Below are 24,796 nucleotides of genomic sequence, written 5' to 3'. Positions count from 1 at the left end.
GACTTGGCTTCAAGGTACACAACAGTAGGAAACCAACCTTCGAGTGAAGTTTTTTCCATTAAAAAAAAATCACTTTGTAGTTAGGAAACAGAACTGTAACAAAGTAGCAGCTTCTAGTGGCAGCACTGTGAGTGTTACAAAGGGAAGGGTTTTTTTCAGTGGCATTTGAAAAACCATGTATCAGAGACAGAGGAGCCGCAGTTAACAAACATTCTTTATTGTCATGTCTGAAGACATTATCATAATTTGACATTTTTTATTTGTACTGTGTAAAAACTTGCTCTGAGTCAAAGTAATGAAAGCGCAGTTGCCTGTATCAATAATCAATGATATTTTAAGAAATTTCAGAATGGCAGTTAAGGAATTAATCCACTTACTTATTGGTAAATAAGATGTAACCAGTACCACTCATGATTTTGATCAGAGCATTTGAGGTGCTCTTCCTGATGCTATTTGGGCCTACAACTTCTCTATCAATATTGCAGAAGCACCTCCTCCTCCATTGCAAATTCCTGCAAGACCATATTGTCCTTGTTTTAATGCATGGGCCATGTGAACAACAATTCTTGCTCCAGACATTCTAAATGAAAGGAAAAAAAATTAATTAGTTTAAGAATTTTCTTTAATTTGACCCGCGTAGGATGACTGGCAGAATACAGTACTGATTCACGGGAGGGGAAAAAGCCACCAACAAAAAGACCAAGCAAACCCTTTCGTCTACATTTAGGTGCGATACAAGTGGTTTTTCTCTAGCTACAGTACATAACGAAGAGAAAGATTCTTATACGTAAACAAACAAAACATCCATGTTTGTATAAAGTTTCTTCTCGAAATCACCTCTAAGTCAGTCTGTGTATTGCAAAGTATCTCTACATGTAGCAAAGCTCTTTCAAAGAAGGTAACTAATCTACCACAAAAACCAAACCAATACTAATAATTTCAAACAGGTTTTTATTTGTTTGCAACTTGATGTACTCCAGAATGTTACTTTGATCCAGCTAATGTGCAAAATCAGACATTTAAATTCTGTCATTAGGCTGTTGAAATAGGAAGCTGATACTGCAAAGGAGATGTCAGTATGTCTTGTGGGATTATGCCTTGATTAGAGCTTTTTGTGAGCCGTGAAGTACTTCTGCTTGTTCCTGATGTACAGTGTGGTTACTTCACATCTGTATTTACTTAAGAGGTTTCCTCATAGACCTGGACCATGCAGCATGATCACTCTTAGGGAGGATTAATGGGTTATACTTAAGTCATGAGTAAGTTACTGCTGCTGGGGAACACACAGGTGATCTGACTCCTCTAACCAGATGACAGAACTTCAAAAGACCCACCAACAGCCCCCAGACTATGCCTGTCTGTGGCATTCGGTGCTTGGAGACTTTTGGATTCACCACCAAAAATGTTTTGAATAGGTCTGGAATTTCACTTTGCCTCACTTAAGAATAAAAGCCCCTGTACCATATCCTTCGCTAATGTCTTAAGTTTACCTGTAAATTTTATTAGCTTAACTACTTGATTAATTGTTTATTCTGTCATGTTAATGGTGATTTGGTTTCAGTACTTCATAAATCCATACAGCTATGGTAACAAACAAGCTTTTCATAACTAACTGTACAGAGAAAAATGGGACTGCTCTTTTCAAGGTACCCTGAAATTTAACACCTAAGTCACTACGTACTTCAGAGCCAGTTTCTGTTACGCTTCCTCCTCCCATTAAATTTGAGAACAAAAGTAAATGTGTCAGCACTGTGTCTAGAAAACAATGCCCCTGTGCAGAACAAGAACCACTGCTTATTTTACCTACCCTATTGGATGTCCGAGAGAGACGGCACCTCCGTTAATATTTACTTTTTGTGGATCAATACCCAGCATTTTAATATTGGCCAGCACCACAACACTGAATGCTTCATTGATTTCCCACATTGCAATATCTTCTTTTTTCAGGCCTGTCTCACTTAGAATCTAGAAATAATAATGAAAAGAATTACTAATGAGAAAAATGAAGAAGCGAATTATAGAAATAATTAGGTCTATTTTGAACTCGGTGATTCAGGCTGCCCGTAGCCTGATCAGGTTCACAACTCAGAACCTCTTTGTCAGATGGGAAAATGCAAATCTGAGGTACTGAAGCACAAACTTGAGTTTTCACAAAAGAAGAAATGGAGAGTACCCTATGCAAGAATATGTTTTCATCATACTAAGACTGCTGCCACAGTAAGTACACTTAAACTGATACAGTGTTGCCTCATGCTATAGGCTTGTCTTCAGTTCCTTTTTGAACTAGTCTATACTTCTGTATGTATTTTGCCCTTTAGCCATACTAGCTGCAAAGCTTCAAATGTGTAAACAAGCCCAAAGTTCATGAAAGCAGCACAAAACAATATTCTCTTTCAAAACAGGCATGAGAAATTTATTACTCTGACAATCTGCATTCTAGCCTTGATCCTCTGAAAAACGTGTTCTTTGTATTTATGACGTAATTACAATTTTGATCCTAATTACAGGAAGATCCACTGAGGGATGAACCAACGATCCAGTGCTAGGGAAGTTGTTTTTCAAAAAAAACCAACGAAACATTCAGTTTTATTCCTACCTTGGGAACAGCATATGCAGGTGCAATTGGGAAGTCAATAGGATCAACAGCAGCATCTGCAAAAGCTGTAAAAATTACAAAAGCTGTTTAAAGACCTTGCTTTTATCATACATTATTTTTATTTATGCAAGCAGCAAACCTGGGCAAGACAGAAAAACTGAATACAACTATCCATGAAATAGATGCATCTGAAGTTCAGTGCTTTAAGTGAAACAGATAATACATTTTCCAATTTTTTATGTTATTCCATATAGAAAACTGTTCAGGATCAAAAGCCTGCTGCTGCAACACTTGAAATTTCAAGGACTGTACTGAGAAGATGCAGCCATATAATGCCTACAGGCTCACTTTTTCTGTCCCATGAACATCAGATAACAGGCCAGACAGGACTCCCAGTCTGAGAGCACACTATGGGAATACTTTCCAGGACTGCGCTCAAAGATAAGAAAAGAAAAATCTTACCCACTATCCTTGCCAATGGCTTGACTTTCAGTCTCTTGGCCGCCTCTGTAGTCATCAGCACCAAAGCAGCTGCTCCATCATTCAGAGTACTGGCGTTAGCAGCTGTAACTGTTCCTAGAAAAGGTAAAGCACAGTTTAAATCAAAGGGAAAGTATGATGTAACTCATGTATATCCCATTAAGAGATTTTTTTTTTTCCCCTTTGGGCCCTTGAACATAAGGGCTCAACAATTAGTGAATCTGCTGCACTGAATAAACTAGAACTTAGTTGTTTCTTTAAATCAGTACAATCACCTGTATTTGTATCTTTATCCAAGTAGGAGGTTAGATCATGCCTTCCATGTCAGCTGCATTGCTAGCATTAACACAGAACTCCAGCTCAAAAAGGGCTGTGAATGAGGGGCAACTTCGATTTAGCCAGAAAGATTTATCCATTACAGATTCAGGGAAGTTACAAGCAACTACATAAAGGCACTGCAGCTCCCACTGAAACAAGAGCTTACAAACTGTGGAGGCCAAAGCAACAGCTAAACTGAAACCAAATCTGTTTCACTCTTTTTAAAGTACGTGTCCAAAACAGAGGTTTTCACTGGTGTAGGTTCTTGGACCATCTTTTAATGCAAGCCAGTTGATGCTGTTGTGAAGCATGTTTATCTTAGCAGACATTTAAAAGTTAATCAACTACTGTTGGGCATTCAAGCTCTTGTGAACAGTACTCTTCACTATAACAAAGTATTCTTGCACTTGGTAGAAAATTAAGCAGCTAATTTAATAATATTTACCATTTTCTTTTTGGAAAACAGCTTTCAGCTTTGGAACTTTACTAAAATCAACACGTTTGTATTCTTCATCTTCTTTCACTTCTGTATCTGGCTTTCCTGAAATTCAGATTTGGTTTAGTATTTTATAGAACAGCCCGTTCTTAAGACATTCTAACACAATACTTTGATTAAATGCTTTCTTATTTAAACAACTTGTTTTGGTAGTAGAAAAACATAAATGCATATCAAGAAATGTGTGTATGAAAACTGAAAAAAAAATCATTCCTTAATGCAATTTATTCACAGGAAATCCATTTATACTTCCTGGTGGCTGAATGAAAGGGACAAAGAATGTATCTTTAAGGTAATTAATAAGGAAATTAAAACACAGGTATCCTTAAGCCATATTAACTACATTCAATACCTAGTCTTCCACTTATGGAAAAAAGGAAGAAGATATTGTATATAACATTGAAGAAAAATTAAAAACCAAAACTGGATCACCACTGACTTCACCAGAAGGTCTGCATAAGAGGAATTCTTAGCTAATCTAAAATCAGTGTTACTGAGAGCCACATGTTTAAACAACACAATTTGCACTGAACACAGACAATGTTACGGCTTTCAATGAGAAACAATTAAATTTTATCACACGTTTCCATAATACCTTTTTTTGAAATAGTAACAGGAACTATTTCATTTTTTAATATTCCTGAATCCCAGGCTGTTTTGCTCTTGGTGTAAGAGCCTATGGCATAAGTGTCTTGTTCCTCTCGTGAAATAGTGAACTTCTTTGCAGTATTCTCAGCACAGTTGCCCTTGAAGAAAACAAGGCATGTTAGGTTTGGTATTTCTGGAGATGCAAACTAGAAATGTAACTGAAAACACTCAACCCGCAGATTTCCAGAATTAAATGTGACTAATATTTTGTGTCCGTTTCAAATTTACAGAGTCATGCTCAAACAGTATCTTTTGGGTTTGGAATATGATCTTCAGATTCAGCAGATGTTTTCTGAATTCAGATCATTAAAGCCACGGAGGAACTTTCCTTACAAGGCTTTTTTTTATGTTAAAAAACTGCATGCAGATGTAGTTTTAAAGTGCTTATGGCTGACATCTTCAGAGACTCAAGATCATTATGCAGCCACAGAACAGTATGTTCACATCATCTTACTAGCATTTTCATTCCATTATTAGCTTGCCTGTTCCAAATCTTACAAGAACTGGTCAACAGGGCTTGCTTAGCCTTCAGGATCCGCTACTCTAAAAACTGTACAAATGGAAGTATGTATACCTTTTGTGTAGCGACTAGAATGAAATAAGTAGTATGAAACAATTTATATAGAGGTCAATCATAATTATATAATCATGATTCATTACCAACACTGTCTAAATACCTGGTGACAAAAAAAAAAAAAAAAAATACTCATGTAGTCAACCTGAAAATCTGTTCTTAAACAGATTTTGTTCCACCTCTCATTTCTGTCAAAAGCTTAATGAATCAACACAAAACCCTTTAGTACTGTGTTCCTCCAGTTCTTCCGACAAGCAAGTTCACTTCTGTACAGTTAAAGAATTTAAAGCCTTCATAGCACCAGCAACTTACTCTATTGCCAAAACAGATAAGTAAGTTCCTAAAGCCATTGGATGGGCCTTCCTGTATATTTCAGCCTTCAGGGGCTGAAAAAAAATTAAAAAGCAGCAAAACACCCTGTTTGGAACATTTCATGTTGCTTACAGCTCATCCCTATGATGTTGATCATAAAATCTTAACTGCATAATCTTCCTGTATATTCTCACACAGACTGTTAAGGTTTTCCAGGCAACTTACAGCTGCTATAATGAAGACAAAAGGTTCTGAAATACTGTCCCAATCTATTAACACTTTGTGTATTATTATCAACTCCTAGAGTTTTTGCCCACATACGGGAACTGGCTGTTCACTATTTAGTCCTATAAAAATCCTCATAATCATAATCCATTTTAGCTGGAATGTGGAAGTGGTTTTCAACCAATAGCCTAAGCAGAATGTGCTATACTGCAAAAAGAATAAATCACACACAGAAGCAGTGAAGTCTGTATCAAATATATGGATCGCAGTAGAATACTCATGACACGACTTCCTGGTACGCCAGCAAGAACACTGATCAATCAATAATGCCCTACAATTGTGATGCCTACTGTGGCAAAGGTGAGAAATACTCATGGACTGAAACTAGTCATTCTCTCTTCAAACTGTTCTTCCCTGGTGCTTGTTCTTCACTATCTTCTTATCAGTTGTTTTCCAAACCCATCCTATGTTTGCAGTTGTCTTGTCAAATTTAAGTTGCCATGCTAATGAGCAAGCGTATTAGCTGACTCAAACCTTCCAACAGGAGATAGGAAATATGTACATTGGGGGAGGGGAAAAACCATGAGAGCTTGCCGAACCCTCAAAGACATCAAGTAACTTGATTGCTCTCTCCTACAGACACAGCAACAGCAATCTATCATTAGCAGAAATTTTACTTTTTTTTTTTTTTTTTTTAAGTCCCTGCTCTAGGCTATTCAGACTTCAGAGACAGATAAACATTAAAACACAATTTGCTATTCTGTTTTGGTCTTCTGTCTTGCCCCTCCATTACAGTTACTACAGGAAGCCTAGAAATGGAAGACTACTTCCTCCTCTGTTAATGTCATTCCTTATTTCTAGGTTTGCTAGATGAAGCAGTTTCATAATAATTATAAGCAAGCTCTTCAAAGCTGCATCAGGTCTATGGTTGATACTTTAGTGCTGTGCAGCAATATTTACCATATGGATATGGTTATAAGCATCTGTCAGCCCATCTTTTACTATCAGGTCTTCCAGCTTTACTCCTCCATAAGGCGTTGATCCTCTGCTCATTGTATACGGAACATTAGACATGCTCTCCATTCCACCAGCAACCATTACATCCTGCTCAAAGGAAACAAGTTAAAATTATTAATCATGCAGTGTGTTCTCTATGACTTCTTGTAGGAACAAATATAAGTAAAAACTTAAGGACAGGTGCTTTATATTTCTGAGACAAATGGGGAAAAAAATTATGCACTTAAAACGCCAACAGCCCAAACAGCAGCTGAAGATAGTTAATCCACCCTGGCAAAACAACTGGACTTTTGTCTTATATGCAGTTTTAGGAAGCAGCAAGAGCTATGTCAGCCTCTTGCACTTTTACTTCAAAAGCTTCCAAGATAAAATTACAAACTTTAAGCAGTTTCTTTTCCTGTAAATATCTCATTTTTTTTCTTCATTCACAGATCCATATCCCTATGGAACAACCAACAGTCAGAGCCTATAAGACAAGTAAGAAGAGACACAGGTTTACAAGTACCTGCAGTTTCACACAATATTGTTTCATCTCGCTATGTAAAGAGAGATGACTTATGCTATGGTCTTATCATCTGAAAAGGCCAGAAAAAAAAGAAAAAAAAAAAAATGCTAATAATTACTGAACTTGAATTAAGCTAAATCATTATGGGTACTTATAAATGAGTATACTTTTCAAGCTGAGACAAAACAAGCAGAAAACCTACAAACAGCGAAGCTATCAGGACTGTAAGTATACCTGGTGTTCATCAGGCTATATCCCCAAAACCCCTAGGATCTTGGGATGTGAAGAATACACACAGTTGTGCTTAATGGCATACTTGAAATGCGGATAAATGTAAGAAAAACATACACACAGCAGAGTGAGTCTTTGAGAGTTCAATAGTGCTGTTAATATAAATTCAGAAAGATTTTACATCAAAACAGCAGTAAGAAAAAGATTTTTTCGTTTCTTTAAATTAAGACTCAGAGATATAATGGCTTGGTTCAGAATAGATTATAAACTAGATCCAGGAACTATGAAATGAAGAGATAAAGAAAAAAAAAAAAGACAGCTGAAGGCAAACCAGAAAGGGAGCTAAATCAAAAAGGCAGCTGAGATATGGAAGCAGCAATAGATCAGAGGAACGAGAGTCCCTAGGATTTCAATTCCATAAAACGAAAGACTTGGGAGATAGAGTTACTGCAATTGTTTACACGACAATGTACACTGACTCAAGCCACTGGGAACCATCCTGACTTTCATACCACAGATAGCTCACAGTCCACAGCCAGGACAAATAGCAACACACCCCCCCAACCCCCATAATTTATAGCTCTAAGAGAATAATAACTGGCCAAGTCTCTGCTTTTGCTCAGACTGGCTACATAGCATGTACAGTTAGCTTAGCTGAAAACTCCATTTCTCTTCAGAGCTTGTGGTCTGCACCTGTCAAACCAAACAAATGCACAACCACTCTCAAGAAGTCATTGGATGTGGATTACTAAACCCAAATGTAGCTGTTCATACAGACATGCTGGGCCTCATTCAAAGTCCAGTGACAAGACTTCCACCTGCTTCATTAGGCACTGGGAAAAGTGCCGTTCCCTGCAGAGCAAGGCCAAAGCAGTAAGTAGTTGCTTAACTCAGCTGTACTGTTATTTTCACAGAAAAAACCAAAAAAGCTTAAATATTGCACTTTTGTTCTAAACAAAACAGAAAAAAAAAGAACAGTAAGTACATTTCTCTTATGAACCACTTTGGAAACCAAAACTCTATATTCAGCTGACAATGCTTTCTCTTCAGAGATAGGTGGATGTTGCAAAATGCTGTGAGTATGGAATTAAAAACAAAACTGAAGTGTCTGTCTTCATATTCACACTTCTCCCACATTCTTTGCTACACAGCATTTAATGGCTTGCTGAAGATGATGTATTCTCCCATTAAGTGACACTGTTGCTCCCCATCATATAGAGAATCTTAGAACACAGTTGACAGAGATGAGCAATCCCTTCCATCAAGCTCTTCAATGAAAACGCTTACACAGCAACAATAGATTCCGCTTCTTCTAAAACAATAAAAAAGCCTGAAACATCTTTAATGTACTTGGAAACAACATGGCTTTAATTTGTATATTTAATTTATGTAACTGTTAGAAGTGCCTGAAAGTCAAGATTAAATGTTTTGGCAAAAACTTAAGTCTATAAAAATTTCTTCAATTTTTCAAACCAGAAAGCCTGAGGGTTCCCTTAATTATTTTTTGGGGGTTGAGGTGGGATGTGGGCTAGGGGAAGAACAGCAGGGAGAAGATGTAAATACCTCCCCCCCCCCCCCAAATCCACCTCATTTGCTCAACTATAACAATACATTTGACAATTTCCTAATTGTAATACTGACTCTTTCTTTTTTCTGTTTTAAGCCAAAACACGGTTAAATGACTATAAAATTAAGGTTGCATAAGCAAAACAAAACCTTGCTAGTTAGGTTTATTAGCCTAAGCCAAAACACAGTCCCGAATTATGTGCAGTCATTAGTAGGACAGGTTCTACAACATTAGTTGTGTGGTTTTTCCTTAGCACGGCACCGAAATTCACATACCTGACTCCCACACATCAGGCTTTGTGCTGCCATCATGATCGATTTCATTCCTGAAGCACAGACTTTATTGACAGTTGTGGTAGGAGTGCAGATTGGTAGACCTGAGTCAAAGAAATTACACAAACAACTGCATTATTTAAAGGGTAGGCTAATACTTCATTGGTGTTTCAGCAATATTTCATATGGGACCGATTTTTATCTAAGCCCAGGGTGTCCAGCTTGCCAGGACTTTAGTCTGCCAGGGCAATTTATCTACCCCCACTTCTAGTTACTATCCTTGGAGACTCTTGTTTCTCCCCTTCCAACAACAGACTCACGATAAAGGAGCAAGCAAGTGAAGAATCAGAGACAGAAGATCAAGGAAGCGACTCCAGAAATATTCCTTCTCCTGAAACGCCAATCCCTGCCTCTAAGAAGCATTCAAGACTGAAAAGGCATAAGCAAGCTGCAGAACTTGGCAACTGGCAAAAAGACAGACTCCAGAAATACAGGGACTCTAAACACACACAGTGCTGAACGAGACCAGAAGTGCTGGGTGTCAGCATCATTCACATTGGTATCACTGAGTTACTATTGTTACCGAGTGCTCATTGCAACAGCTTTGGGCTCTGCTGTGTGCAGCTTGGCTCAAGACTGTTGCACCACTGCCTCTACCCTAGGCTTGCTCTCTAGCATTACGAGACTGCTACCAGCACATCACCTCCATATCAGCAGTGAGATGGGGAAGCTAGCCAGGGGAAAGAAAAAAAGCTGTATTCATCCCTTTGCCTCACATGGAAACATCTTTCAGAAAAGTACAGGTCCAGAGCCAAGAAAGCACCCAGTTCTCCCCTGACCCACAGACTTTCCTAGAGTCATGCTAAGGTATGGCATCCCATCCCCACAGCAAAAGGGAAAAGAAAATAATTCCTGCACCCCATAACATCTGTGCTGCAGTTAACATTATAGAGTGAATCCTTCCAGCGACAGCTCCAGACTCGATGGGAAGATTAGTGTAATGGCATACTCTTATCTGCAGTTCAAGGAAACGCACTGACCCTTTATCTAGTAAGGCTTAAGAGTAATGATACAGGGAAGAAAAAAAACAGTCTTGTTTCATGAAAGATTCAAAGAACAGCATCCACCATTAGTGTGAAGTGCTCTGGGAGCAGCAGTCTGGTCTCCAATATCATCTTCTCCAGCTTCTGCAAACACCATAGGCAGTAACATCATTGTGCATATGAAAATTGATTCCTGAGGATGCACAATTAGGCCCACAACACAAGTACAACATATACCTTTCACCCACCATGGAGAAAAAAGCAGACACAGACTGTCTTGACAAAAGGCTGCGCACCACTCTGCTTCAACCCATAGCTCAGCAACCTAGACTGTTCCACATAGAGAAAACCTTCAACCCCAGTATCAACAGGTTCAATACCTGCACCCAAGACTGCTTGTCTTGCTGGAGCTTGTCCTTGTCCAGCCTGCAAGACATTACCCATATACACTTCTTTCACTTCTGCTGCAGGGATACCTATAAAATAAAATTGATTCAGGATTTTTTGAATGGAAGATGTAACTCCCTTTTACCAACCCTCCCACTGAAGTTTTCTATCCAAGACTGATGAAAGGTGCCATGCCCAACCCATGTGCTAACAGCACACAGACCCCTCTCCCTGTTGGGTGCATCCCAGATTTCTACCCTCATATTCATGGAACATAGTGAATGGGTGACCCCCACGGAAAAGAAGTCCCTTGTTACTCTGCAGAACAAGCTACAGTTAGCTAACCAAAGCAAATACTTCCAAGACTCACTAGTCACCATCACATGGAAGCTCAACTTCCATGGATGGTTCAATGCATAAAACTTTCTACCGGCCACAACTATGTCTGAAGAAAGGTTTGTTTGTTTGCTTAACAGGGCTGAGCCAAGGGCACAGCTAGCTGCCACCAGACAGAACAGGCCTGCCCTCCCATTGGATCTCTTGCAACAGCCCTCGTGTTCATGTTCTTGTCATATGCTGTTTCATGAAGCCAAATTTGTAGAAAATTAACCCTCCTCTGCCCCAAAAAGTCTTTTTTGCTAATTTGGATCCATCAATAGGCTCACAAGGGTGTCCTACAAACCTAAGTGCCTATGTAAAAAATGGGCAGGGAAAGGAAGTGCCACTAGTTTCAGCAACAAGTAGCCTTTGCATCAACTTAAATGTGTCATAAAAGCCCACACCAAAAATACAATTAGCATGTTCAATCAGATTTGGGTTAGCACCCACACCCCTAAGTAACATTCTGCTCCTAGAAGCAGCACTTAATTCAAATTGAAACAAAGCCCAACAGCCAACTTTACTTAAATACCATTTGTGGATAAAGACTTAAGAGTGCCACAGGAGAAAAACACCCAGGACCTTCTGTTTACCAAGCAATTTAAAAGACACAGACTGACACTGTTCTGAGCCACTTAAGGTTTTCTTTTCTTTGTCACAGAAAAAAAATATTTACATATACCTGCTCTGTCAATTGCTCCCTTAATTGCAACGGAACCAAGTTTAGTGGCTGGCAGTGACGAAAGAGATCCTTGGAAAGATCCCATCGGTGTCCTTACAGCACTTGCTATCACCACCTCCTAAGAAGAGAAGCATGGAGTAAAAGTCACAGTCTCTATTACATATACCAGTATTTTTTAAAATTTATTCACTTTTACTCTTTGATGTCACAGTTTGCCTTTTAACCTGCAAGTGTTTTAGAGCACTAAAATAATCTTTATTTATGCATGCAGCATGGGGAATAAGCATAAGGAAATCAGTGTGCAGCTGCAGGACTACAACCTTGGGATCACAGGCCCATGGTGGGGTGATTCCCATGGCTAGAGTGCTATGTGACAGAACAGCTGGAGCGCACTGAGCTCAGCCTCGGGATGGATGATGCTTGCAAAAGACTCAAAGATCCTGGTGCAAAAGGAGGGTCAAAGAACTCTGGGGACTATTCAAGGATTACCCCTCCAAGCAGAAGAGTAGTCCATTTCAACAAGCAGTAAGTCAGGTAAAAATGCCAGGAGGTCTGCATGGATGACCAAAACTCATACACAAAAAGAAAGCATACAGAAGTTGGAAGGAGGGACAGGGAACCTGGCAGACACCACCTGAACATGTAGAGACAAGGTTACAAAAGCCAAGGGCCAGCTGGAATTGTATCTGGCAAGGCATGTCAAAAGCAACAAGAAGGGCTTCCATAAGCACCCAGGAAGCAAAAGAAAGTCCAGGTAAAATACAGGCCTGCTGCTGAATGGGGCAGTGGGACCTGGTGACACAGTACATGGAAAAGGCTGAGGTACTGAACACCTTCTTTGTCTCAGTCTTACTTAGTAAGACCAGCTTTCAGGAATCCCGGGCCCCCGAGACCATGGGGAAGGCTGAAGCAAGGAAGATGTACCCTTGGTGGAAGATCAAGTCAGGGAATATTTACGCTAACTGGACATACATGAATACATGCGTGCTGCTCAGATGCACCCACAAGTGCTGAGGGAGCTGGTTGATGTCTTTGTGAAGTCACTCTCAATAATCCTGGCACAGTCACAATTGTAAGAGGTGCCAGAGATGTAGCGAAAAGCAAGTATCACTCCTATCTTAAAGAAGGAGGACCAAGGGAACTACAGGCTGGTCAGCCCCACCTCAATCCCTGGGAAGGTGATGAAACAACTAATTCTGGAAACCACTTCCAGGAGCATGAAGAAAATAATCAGGAGTCATCAGCATGGATTCACCAAGGGTAAGTCAGGCTCAAACAACCCGATAACCTTCTACAGCAAAAGGACTGACTTGGTAAACGAAGGGACAACAGTGGACATTGTCAGTCTAGACCACAGTAAGGCTTTCATCAGTGTCAACCACAAGATCCTCATACAGGAGCCAATGAAGTACAGTCTGGATAAGCAGACAGTAAGGTAGACTGGAAACTGGGTGAACGGCCAGGCCCAGACAGTGGTGATCAGTGGTACAAAGTCTGGTTGGAGGCCAGTAACAAGCAGTGTTCTCCATGGATCAAAACTGGATCCAGTCCTGTTTAAGATCTTCATTAATGATCGGGATGAGGCAGGTAGGTTGTACCCTCGGCAGGTTTGCTGGTGACACCAAACTGAGAGGAGTGGCTGATACACCGGAGGGTCATGCTGCTATCCAGAGACCTCAACAGGCTAGACAAACAGGGGGACAGGAACCTCATGAGTTTATCAAGGAGCAGTGCAAAGTCCTGCACCTGGGGAGGAACAACTCCAGGCACTAGGACATGCAGGTGGAAGGCTGATGGATACCCTAGGCTGCATTATTAGTATTTCCAGCTGGTCAAGGGATAATTACTTCCCCTCTGCTCAGCACTGGTGAGACCACACCTGGAGTGCTGTGTCCAGTTCTGGGCTCCCCAGTACAAGAGACATGGACATACTGGAGAGAATCCAATGAAGGGGCCATGAAGATTATGAAAGGACTGGAACATCTGACATGAGAAAAAGTCAGAGCTGTGACTGTTTAGCCTGGAAAAGGGAAGGCTCAGGGATACCTCATTTATGTGTATCAGTACCTAAAAGGAAGGCACAAAGGGGACAGAGCCAGAGTCTTTTCAGTGGCACCCAGTAACAGGATCAGAGGCAACAGGCACAAACTTGATACACAGGTTTCCTCTTAACATCAGGAAAGACTTTTTCACTGCGAGTGTGACTGAACACTGGAATAGGTTGCCCAGAGAGGTTGTGAAGACTCCATCCTTGGAGATATTCAAAAGGCCAGATCTCAGTGTAACATGTAAGCCGTAGTTTAAGACATGGTAAGACATTCAGCTTTATACCTAGCGGCCCCTCAAAGCATATTTACTCTTATTTTGCCTCTTAGCTTTAGTGCTACATCAACATGACTACCTGTTAACCCTGTGAGTAGCATGAGGACCTGACACCAGAGATGCACATTTCAGGTCTCTGGCCACCCTGGACATCTATAAAGAAGTGATGAACACCTCCAACTACGCTGGTTTCAGTGGAAGTTAGACACAAAGCTTTACAGGGTCTCACCATGAGTTCTTTATTTAGAGAGACAGGCAAAAAAGTAAAACACTACAAAAAATTAAACAAAAAGACGACAAATACCTATTTAAAACTAAGGAGGTCTGTTCCTGTAAACCCTGCATCACCACAATTGAATTCAGTGAAAGCAACATAGTTGTCCTCCTCTTTTACATAGTAACAGCAAGTTGCAGGATAACATACAACCAACCTCAAGGGATTATTTGGCATCAGCTGTATTTGGTAGATGGTTGCATTAAGCTTAAGTGAGCTGAATTACTTCTAACCCATTTTGTCCCACACTACCTAAGAATTAGCAAACCAAAATAAAGACGGAACTCTGACTTTGATTCCAGATTTTGCAGTGAAGTGTGACTTGGACACAACGCCTAAATCTTCAATGCAGATTTTCTGTGATCTTAATCTTCAATGCAGATTTTAAAAACCTTCAGTAATTAAGAAACAAATTTAAAACAATTACTTACTGCAGTCAGATAGTGCTTTATACTTACATTTAAAGTACGCTGTGATGCATAGCCACGGCTTGTGTACTTCAAAGCCTGAAAATAAGGAAGCTCTCAGAATTTCATATCAAGAAAGCTAATGCCATGAAAATGGTACGTTACTGAAACATCATAGATGTCATTACTTTAAAAATTAATGTTTTTTCTAGTGTTTCTTAGGTATTAAGTTAAAAATTATAACATGCCTTTTAAAAAAAAAGTGTAATCTATACACAGTCTCAGCATAACACCCGTGATATTTTCTGAAAAATTACACAGATACTCCTTTAAAAACAAACACCAATTAATTTTGGCCAAGAACATTATGTAAATACATAAAACATGTCTAAACCAGGGAGGGAGTGGTGCTATCTTGAAGAATTTTATTAGTCCCTCTGTCCGCTTCTCTGGACTTCGGTTCATTCATTCCTATCAATAACTTCACTGCTTTTTAAACAGTGCGAAGTTTGCACCTACAGCTTCATTTCATGAACAAAAATGAAGACAATAAATTCAGAATGCTACAACAAAAGATAACAAAACAAAACCAAGAAAAAGGATATGTCCTGAGCAGGCTAATTCACCAGCTAGTAGCTTCATCTAGTTATGTGGTGTAAAGATACAAAAAGGCATCTGTAGATGTTGTTTCATATATGAAGAGAATGATCTTTCAATTAGTAGTTTAAGCCACTTTCTTAGCTGTTTCCTTAGACAACATTTCAGCACACTGAAGACTTCTGGTCATTACTGAATTACAGCTCAATAAATACTAATTAAAAATAACTACTTAAGGACACCACAAAAATACCATCACTTTTATAAATCAAAGAATGCCTTCTGTTCTTGTGACCACAATATGAAAGTTTAGTGTTTCTTTCATTTGACAACCTTCAACTAACAGAAGATAGATTTATTTTTTTTCCTCCTACTGTTTTCCAATTTGGGTTGGTTTTGGGGGTTTTTCTTCAGCTCGGGTTATAATAGCCAGCAGAAAGTTTTAAATTAAAATTCTCCCTGAAAATTAACAATGCCCCTGCAGGGCTTTAATAACAGGGCTTTCAAGAATTAGTGTCAAAAAACCCCCTACCAAAGTAACACACCCTTACAGGACACCACCTGAACTTTACCTCTGTAGTAAACTTGACAAAGCAGACTTCTAAGCATTAACCGGCAACTGCGAGTAGTGTTCATGCTCTGTGTCAACTACAGACTTTTTCTAAAAAAACAAAACACTTCTACAGCTGGTAAAACGCAGCCTTCAGTTTTGCACATGGCAATACACATGCAGTGCATCGCAGTTGCTTTATCTGCCCTTTTCTTCCCAGAGCTGCGCACCATCCCAGTGACAGGGTCCCCAGCACTCCAGACATGCCAGGCACCCCAATACAGTCAGCGGTACCCCAATACAACCACGCACAGGGGCTTTTGGGGCAGGAGCACTCGGTGCCTCACCTCCAGCTGCCCTTCTGAGGAACCTACCTCAAGCGGATCAAAGCACTATATTTGCCTACCCGATTCTGCTCCTGACCCTGGCTAGAGAAAGCCCTTCACAGATGCTACACATGCTTATCGCTGAGGCAGCTAACAGACGGCTACAGGGGCTCTGTCGGGCAACGCGTTACGGAGGAAGGAGCTGAAGAGCCGGGCGAGGCCCCGTGCCAACCCGCCGCACGCCTGGCCGGCCATGAGGCAGCGGAAAAAGCCGCTCGCAAAATCGTGGCTGAAGGTCCCGCCGGACTCGGCGCGGTACCTGGCGGGGGCTGCCGCGGCGCGGGGGGCTGCCCGTCACCCACCGGGTGGCTCCGGGACGGCGCCGCCCGCTCAGTCCCGCAGGCCGCGGCAGAGACCGGGGCCCGCCCCCCTCCCCTCAGCTCCCTCCCCTCAGCTCCCTCCCGGGCCGGGGCCCGCTCCCCTCCCCTCAGCTCCCTCCCCTCAGCTCCCTCCCGGGCCGGGGCCCGCTCCCTCCCCTCAGCTCCCTCCCGGGCCGGGGCCCGCTCCCTCCCCTCAGCTCCCTCCCGGGCCGGGGCCCGCTCCCTCCCCTCAGCTCCCTCCCGGGCCGGGGCCCGCTCCCTCCCGCCGCGCCGCAGAGGGGAGGCGAGGGGGGCGCAGCTTCCCCGCCGCAGAGGTGGGCGCGACCTTGGCCAAGACTTTCCGGGCCCCGCGGCGGCTGCGCAGGGAGGGAGAGGGGAAGGGCCGGGACCCGCGCCACCCGCCTCACCAGCAGCAGCTCCGCGGCCGGGCGCCGCCAGCCCAGCATCACAGCCACCGCCGCCGCCATGCTCCCGACGGCCGCCCCCCGTCACCTTCACGGCCGCCCTCACCTCGGCCTATAGACGACGACGCCCCGCCCCCTCCCAGTTTCCATTGGTCCTGGTGCTGAGGGCGGTACCAAACGCCTCTCTGCCATTGGCCGGGCTGGAAGGCGGGACGCGGGTGTCGGCAGGGCCGGTGCCCGCCCGGCGCTTGCGATTGGGCGGCGGGGGCCTCTGAGGCAGCCTGGGCGGGCTGGGACCCCGGCACCGCGGCGGGGGTGCCCGCCCGGCGCCTGGCAGCTCCGGCCGCCGCGGGACCCCCACCCTCTCTGGAAACCCGTTCTGCGGTGATGGGCGCGTTTCGTTCGTCTCCCGTGCTGCCGCCTGGGGCCCAGGCGCGGCGGGGCGGGGGCGCGGCAGCTCGCCCTGAGGAGAGGGAAGGGGGCTGCGAAGGGACAGCCCCGGGGGTGGGGCGGGCAGCCTTGGTTTCCGTGCTGAGAAGAAAATTAGCTAGTGAAGAACATAGTGAGGACGGCGTGGGAGATACTTGAGGTCGCAGGGTTGGCTTCTCTCCACAGGGAAAGGAAAACAGCCCCGAGGCTGCGTTCCGCCGATCCTGAGCGCAGCCCTTCGCCCCACCCGCTCCTCAGTGTTGAGCTGAAATCGGCCACAGAAACTTACCCCCAGTGGGGCCCGTATCAGAAACACACCTGCGCGGGTCGTATACACACCTGTGGGCATGCAGGTGCTGGAGTATTTCATTTTGCACCTGGTGTGCTCTTGACATTTCACAACCCGTGTTACACAGCAGGGATGTTTGTTGCAGCGCCGCGTCCAACGGGCAGCACCCCTCCTAACGCGCACGCCTCTCTCAGCCCACAGCGCACATTTATAAAGCTCGGCTGGTTTGTTCCGCCCAGTCTGCGCCTCCTGACGGGTTACTGGTTAGTTTCTTTCTCACTTCGGTTTAAAGGTACAGCTCCCCGAGCGGGGATCCGCTTCCCTCGGGGGGGGGGGGGGGGGCGTTTGAGTAGGAGCTCGCGATCCCCCACTACCACAATTACCTTTACACCTGCTTTTGCTCAAATTTCTAGGATCCATGAGTCTTACCTCTTCCAACAGTTTGTTTCTTTTCACAGTTAGCACGTCTTTGTCAGAAGGCTCCTCATCTGCGTTCCTGTTGAGCTCGTTTGCATCAGTGCTAACAGCCCCCTGCTTGGACAATGGCGCTCCTGCTTGCGTATTGATGGTTCCGATTATCTATGTCATTCAAGCCTGCGGCAGAGTTTTAGGTTTCTTGCTATATTATCTTCTGTATCAAGTCCCCCCTTTTCCTTCTCCTTTGCAAATTCTTTTGTTACACGATGTCGTTTCCTGTAAGGGGTAGGGGTTTGGCAAAATATTTGCCATTTTTGATGTTTTGCCGTAACCTATGTTTCTTCCATTTCTCATAGGTATTCCCAGTCTATTTACACATCCAAATAAACTATTGCAACATACACCAAACCAATTATGCTAATAATCATGATAACTAGAACAAAGAGCTGTTTCAGCCATGTAAAATTAGGTAGCCAAGAAGTGAGCTTTTCCCAGAGGTCAAAAAACCCAAACAAAGCATCATCTAGGGATACCTGATGTAAGACTTTTGCATGATCCCAAATTTTCTGAATGACAGTTTCTACTTTACCTGATTCATGCACATAAGTGCAACAGCTAGTATTAATCAAGGTGACGTACGGAATTAAACTCTGTTGACGTATGGAATTAGACTCTATAACTCAGAAGTTATAAAGTAGGTATGTTTATTGCGCGCAGATGCACGGGGGATCGCTCCTCTGCAAGTGTGCATACCCGAAGTGAAGAACCATCTCACATTTATACAGTAAAACAAATGAATATTCAATTAACGCCTATACATATTCATTACCTAAACCCGCTTACTCTCACTTCGTATGTTAATTAGCTTATCAGTCCGTTGCCTGGAATGTGGTGGTCTTGCAGGTTTGTAGGTGATTCATGTTCTTGTGACCATCCGATCGTCTCCTTGTGTCTCCAGCAAGGAGCTGTCTTCTCCAGCAAGGAGACTTAGCACTCCCTCCCTCTAGATAGCATTGGAATATCTCTCATCCTTTTCTCATTCTTTTTTTAAATAGCCCCTTTGTTAGAGGAAGAAGGGCAGCGTCTCCTCAAAGCTGTGTGCCTACGTGACCAGACATCGCACCCATGACTAGTCACCATACCCACATTCCTGGCCAGACATATACAATCACAGTCTGTGTCCATTGTCCCCGTTTCACACTATTTCTCCATATCACTGTAACTCGAAAGTTATAAAGTAGGTATGTTTATTGACGCAGATGCACGGGGGATTGCTCCACCGCAAGCATGCATGCCCGAAGTGACAAACCATCTCACATTTATACAATAAACAAATGAATATTCAATTAACGCCTATACATATTCGTTACCTAAACCCGCTTACTCTTGCTTCGTATGTTAATTAGCTTATCAGTCCTTTGCCTGGAATGTGGTGGTCTTGCAGGTTTGTAGGTGATTCATGTCCTTGTGACCATCCGATCTTCTCCAGCAAGGAGACTTAGCACTCCCTCTAGATAATATTGGAATGTCTCTCATCCTTTTTATAAATAGCCCCTTTGTTAGAGGAAGAAGGGCAGGCGTCTCCTCAAAGCTGCGTGGCTATGTGACCAGACACCGCACCCATGACCAGTCAGCATACCCACATTCCTTGAGCAGACATGTACAATCACAATCGATGTCCATTGTCCCTATTTCACACTATTTCTCCATATCAATGGTACATACTCCTCCCATGTCAGCCGTCATTATATCCAGGGCCATCCTATTCTGAAGGACTATCTCCTGCAAGCATTTTACCTCTCCGTCTAAACTACAGAGGGCATCAACAGTTTGCTACTATTCCATTTCTGCTGAAATGCTGCAGATTATCTTGATTTAACCGATTTTTTCTATATTTTGTGTTTATAAAAGCATTTTGATTTTAAGGAATTAACCTCCATGATAGAATTATGTTCACACTTATTAACAAATGACATATGAATTGCTGTGCTGCTTGTTATCCCAGACTGTTACTTGAAGTCCCTATGCTATATAGACCATAATACCCTTAGTCCTTATTCTCTAGACCATAACCAGAGCACCCAGATTCTATTGTGTATAGGATGAGTTATTGGACAGCTTGGCAAGGCTGATATCCAGCTGTCCAACTTGGCAACAAAATTTATACAAAACTTACTTTTAAGGTGTCCTGAAGTGGACTACCTTCTTTGTAATACTAAAAATCATGCCCACAGGTAAAGATGACCCTTCCCCTGCGCAAGCATAGTAACAGAAAAGGATGACACCGCAAATAATACAATTATATGCAAATTACTAACCAATCATTGTAACTGGGAGTGTACGACCTTGTCATTTTGTGTATAAGTGTAACGGTAAGATGTGCACAGGTGTGCTCGATTTGTGGAGATGCCACCAAGCACCCAGCGCTGCAATAAAGGAGTGCCTGCTTCTTCATACTACGTTGGTATTTAGAGGTTTGATTCCTGATTTTGGTGACAGAAATATTAACTATAGCCTGCTCAAGGTCTGCCACACCCAAGATGGGGAACAAGGGAGATAGGAGGTATGAAGTTGTCAATCTATACCCAAATGTTGGCTAATTTGCTATACCACCTTTGTGATAAAGTATGGTCCTGTCAGAGGATATGGTTGCAGGAACCCCAAAACATGGTATTCTCTCTTGTACCAATATTTTGGTTACCTCCCGAGCCCTGGCTGTTCTGGTCAGGAATGCTTCTGGCCAACCTGAAAAAGTATCAGTTAATAGTAATAAATATAGAAACGCCCTTTTTCTTGGGAGATTGTAAAATCAATCTGCCATTGCTGTCCAGGTCCATTGCCTTTTCCAATTTGGCCCATCCCTGGCCTGGGATTATTCTTGGAATTAGTCTGGAGGCAAAGATCACACTGTTGAGTCACCTGTCTCACTGTGGTATATAAATTTCTGGCCACAGTTTCTCTAATTAACTCTTTATACAAAGCCTCTGCCCCCCAGTGCCTTTTTTGATGTTCCTCTCTTAAATACCATATTAGGCAGGAGGGACTAATTAATTTATCCTGTGGGGTGTGAGCCTACCCTTCTTTATTATATGATCCTTCTAAGTCTGTAATAGGCTTTTAATCTTCCTTGTTATGCTCTGGCTTACCTTCTAGGGAGATTTGCCCGTCAGGGATCAAAGCCCCTTCTGTTTGCACCCTGTTTTAGCCTTTCATTTTGCCTCTCTGTCCACCAGCTCATTTCCTTTTTCCAATTGCAAGCTCACTTTCTGGTGTGCCTTAATGTGCATGATTGCCACTCTCTTGGGAAGCTGGATTGCCTCATGCTTGATGTTTTTCCCTTGAGAGTTCAATAATCCTTTTTCTTTCCAGATTGCTCTGTGCACGTGTACAACCCCAAAAGCTTATCTTGAGTCTGTGTAAACATTCACAACTTTGCCTTGGGCCAATTCCAAGGCGTGTTAGAGCAATTATTTCTGCCTTCTGTGCAGAGGTGTTCATGGGCAAAGGCCCTGACTCTTATATCTTGACTGGTGTTAATGGCATATCCTGCATGTCTCTTATCACTCAGGACATAACTGCTTCCATCGGTGAACCAGTTTTCTCCATAGGACTGTCTTTCAAGTCTGGGTGACTCACATACGTTGCTTCAATGGTCTACAGGCAGTCATGATGTACTGGTTCTCTTGTGTTCCCACTAAGGAAAGAAGCTGGGTTGACAATGTTAGTAACGGTAACTTCCACATAGTCCTATTCTACCAGTATGGCCTGGTATCTCAGGAATCTCTGTGGAGAAAGCCAGTGTCCGTCTTTTCCTTCCAGCACCGCGGATACTGTATGGGACACCAAAACAGTAGTTTTCTGGCCCAGGGTAAATTTTCAAGCTTCTTGGATATTTAGTATTACAGCTGCAACCACTCACAGGCATCCAGGCCAACCCTTAGCAGCTGCATCCAGCTGCTTGGAGTAGGCAACTGCTCATCGATAAGGACCCAGACCTCGTTCTAATATTCCCAAGGCAATTCCCTGTTTTTCATGGTAGGAGAGGAAAACCTGCTTACATCTCATAGCCCTAAAGCCGGGGCTGACATCAGGGCCTTTTTCAGCTATTCAAAGGCCTGCATGGCTTCCTTATTCCATTCAAGGCGTTTCTGCTTAGTGGTTGTTAGTGCATATAGTGGTTTAACAAGCAGTCCATAATTATAGATCCACAGTCCAAATACATATCCACAGTCAACACCAGCCAGTCATTCCCCAAAAAGTTCATAACTCTTTCACTGTCTGAGGTCTCAGAGTTTGGCATATTGCCTCTTTGCAGGCCTGTCCCAAAGTCCTTTGCCCGGCACTAATTACATAGCCCAAATAAATCACTTTTCGCTGCATTACTTGGGCCTTCTTTTTAGACACTCGGTACCCTTGGAGCCCTAGGAAATTCAGTAGGCTCACCATCCAGATCATACAGCTGTCTTCTGTCTTGGTGGCTATCAGGATATCATCCACATATTGCAGCAATTTCCCATCTTCAGATGGGAGTTCCCAGGATTCCAAGTCCTTTGCAAGCTGATTGCCCAAGACGGTAGGGCTCTTCTTAAATCCTTGTGGCAACACCATCCAAGAGAGCTGGGTTTTACAGCCATTTTGGGGGTTTTTCCATTCAAATGCAAATAACTTCTGGCTGGCTTCATGGAGAGGGAGGCAAAAGAAGGCATCCTTCAGGTCTAAAACAGTAAACCATGTTAATTTGGCAGTCAATACAGTCAACAAGATAAATGGATTTGCTCCTACTGGATAGAGATCTTCGGTTACTTTGTTTACAGCCCGCAAATCCTGCACCACCCAGTATGACCTGTCAGGTTTGCAAACAGGTGATATGGGAGTGTTAAAATCTGATTCACATTCTTTCAATAATCCCAATTGTAGGAAATTTTCTATCACTGGCCAGATCCCTTATCTATCTTCTTTTTTTAGGAGATACTGCTTAACTCTTACCAGATGCCAGCCTTCTTTGAGTCTAATTTCAACAGGTAGAGCATTCTTCACCCTTCCAGGTACACTGGTGACCAGTATATCTGGTTTAAAATTTCTTTGCTAATTTTTCCTTCTGCAGAGAAGCTGGTTAAAGATATACTCAATATCTGAATGTACTGTTGATCTTTTGCTTCCAGAGTAATTTGTCCTTTTTCAAATGTAATTTTTGCACCCAACTGTTCCAACAAATCCTTCCCCAAAAGTGCCTTTGGGGAGTTGGGCATATACAGGAATTTATGGATACCCCGTTGTTTTCCTAATTTATATTTCAGAGGTTTACAAAAATAAGCCTTTTCATTTTGGCCAGTTACCCCTTTTACCATGATGTAGTCACCCTCCAGGGGCACCAAGGCTTAATTAAAACCAAATTATTTCTTCCTAGTATGGGAAGATATAGGGCTATCAGGGAAAGTAGGAGTTCCATCTGAGTCCACATCTTGTTCCTGTAGTTGAGGGGGAGGCTTAAACAAACAGTTAGATCTTTTTCTGGTACCTGGTGAATTTTGTCAGCTTTAGTGCACCTTTGCCCAATACTACATACCGAGCAGCACCGCTTTAGTTGACCCTTAAGATCTTTATTTTCTTGTTCAGGTGCAAATACCATGGAGTCCTGTGGTGGTACCATCCCACAGTTCCTCTGCCACCCTGGATAGTTTCAGAGGATGAAAAACATGTCTACATACAAGACTTCATCCCATTTTCCTTCCCTCCTTAAAAACAGCATTAGTTGTAAAAGGGTATTATAATCCATTGACCTGTTAAGTGGCCATTTAGTTTCATTTTCCAATTTATATAAGGGCCACCACCGATTGCAATAATATTTAACAACTCTTTTTACTTTCTGTACCTCCAGTCCCAACAATATCTTTCCAATGAGCAAGGCAATTTATTTTTTTTTTTCAGAATTCCCCCTTGAGCGTTACCCATGTTGTAACCTTTCATTAATTTTTTACTCTGATTCCAGCTACTCTTCTAGTAAGTTTCCACACAAACCGCTTTTTACACTTCTTTATAGTTTTCTCCCAATCCTTTTCCCAAACATCCCAAGTTTCCAGAATCAAATTTTCTCTTCCACACACTAACTTATTTTGGAGTTTTGTAGGACCGGTGGTAGGGTGGGGTGATGATACCCAGAGCACTTCAGGCACTCTGCTGTCTGCCTTTTAGAGCACAATACCAGGGCCTTTCACAAAAACAGCACTTCAGTAAGACCCAGGCTGGGTGCCAACCACTGTACCTATTATCATAGCTTCTTATATTACTGCAGACCAGACAGGGAATCACAGCTCCTTTTAAATAATATTTTTTGTTTCCCCTATTTATCCAATGTCCTCCCCCTCGTTTAAACTTTCCCAGCGTTCCAACCCAAACCACCGGAGGAGTTTTGGGTTTGTCCTGTCCTGTTATCAACATAAAGAGATATTCATTCATACATACAGTATTAAAAACATGGTACACTCATACAAAACAAAGACTATTAACAAAATTCCTGGGTATTCAAACCATACAGTTAGCGTCCATCTAGCAGCTGCAAATAATGCAGTGATTAATACAAAGTGATTTTATTGCAGTTGCGAGAGGTCTGCTTACCCTTCTCCTGCCTCTTATATACCAGTCGTTAGCAGGTCCATCCTGGCTCCCAACA

The 24,796-nt window shown here is 42.6% G+C and overlaps 2 protein-coding genes across 8 annotated transcripts in view; one reads left to right on the top strand and one right to left on the bottom strand.

The window, feature by feature from the left end:
• LOC119143026 (protein NPAT) overlaps positions 1 to 8,840 on the top strand; it is a 37,819-nt gene extending 28,979 nt beyond the window's left edge. For 3 of the 7 annotated variants that reach the window (XM_037376753.1, XM_037376747.1, XM_037376754.1), the window contains exons 19-20: positions 4,125 to 4,182; positions 7,098 to 8,840. The gene's annotated coding sequence lies outside the window, so the exon portion shown is untranslated. The remainder of the gene's footprint in view (positions 1 to 4,124; positions 4,183 to 7,097) is intronic. The other 4 variants (XM_037376752.1, XM_037376751.1, XM_037376750.1 and 1 more) reach the window with 4 other exon arrangements.
• On the bottom strand, positions 197 to 17,111 carry ACAT1 (acetyl-CoA acetyltransferase 1). The gene is made up of 12 exons (XM_037376756.1): positions 16,995 to 17,111; positions 14,786 to 14,833; positions 11,732 to 11,849; positions 10,665 to 10,760; positions 9,245 to 9,345; positions 6,610 to 6,753; positions 4,486 to 4,636; positions 3,840 to 3,935; positions 3,059 to 3,172; positions 2,597 to 2,661; positions 1,808 to 1,965; positions 197 to 580 (listed from the first exon to the last, which is right to left on the bottom strand). Exons 1-12 carry the CDS (start codon positions 17,052 to 17,054, stop codon positions 460 to 462), a joined length of 1,272 nt encoding a protein of 423 aa, XP_037232653.1. The 5' UTR covers positions 17,055 to 17,111; the 3' UTR covers positions 197 to 459.
• Between the last annotated feature and the right edge of the window lie 7,685 nt (positions 17,112 to 24,796).

The sequence above is a fragment of the Falco rusticolus genome, chromosome 2 (assembly GCF_015220075.1).
Source record: "Falco rusticolus isolate bFalRus1 chromosome 2, bFalRus1.pri, whole genome shotgun sequence".
Classification (NCBI taxonomy): Eukaryota; Metazoa; Chordata; class Aves; order Falconiformes; family Falconidae; genus Falco; species Falco rusticolus.
The sequence above is the reverse complement of the archived record's forward strand: the minus strand, read 5'-3'. Positions and strand labels throughout refer to the sequence as shown.

Coding starts and splice junctions, on each gene's coding strand:
- ACAT1 (XM_037376756.1), bottom strand. CDS start 17,054: ATGGCGGCGGCGGTGGCTGTGATGCTGGGCTGGCGGCGCCCGGCCGCG. Junction 10,761..11,731: donor GGGAGCAATTGACAGAGCAG/GTATATGTAAAT, acceptor TTTATTTTATAG/GTATCCCTGCAGCAGAAGTG. Junction 581..1,807: donor TCTCTCGGACATCCAATAGG/GTAGGTAAAATA, acceptor CCTTTCATTTAG/AATGTCTGGAGCAAGAATTG.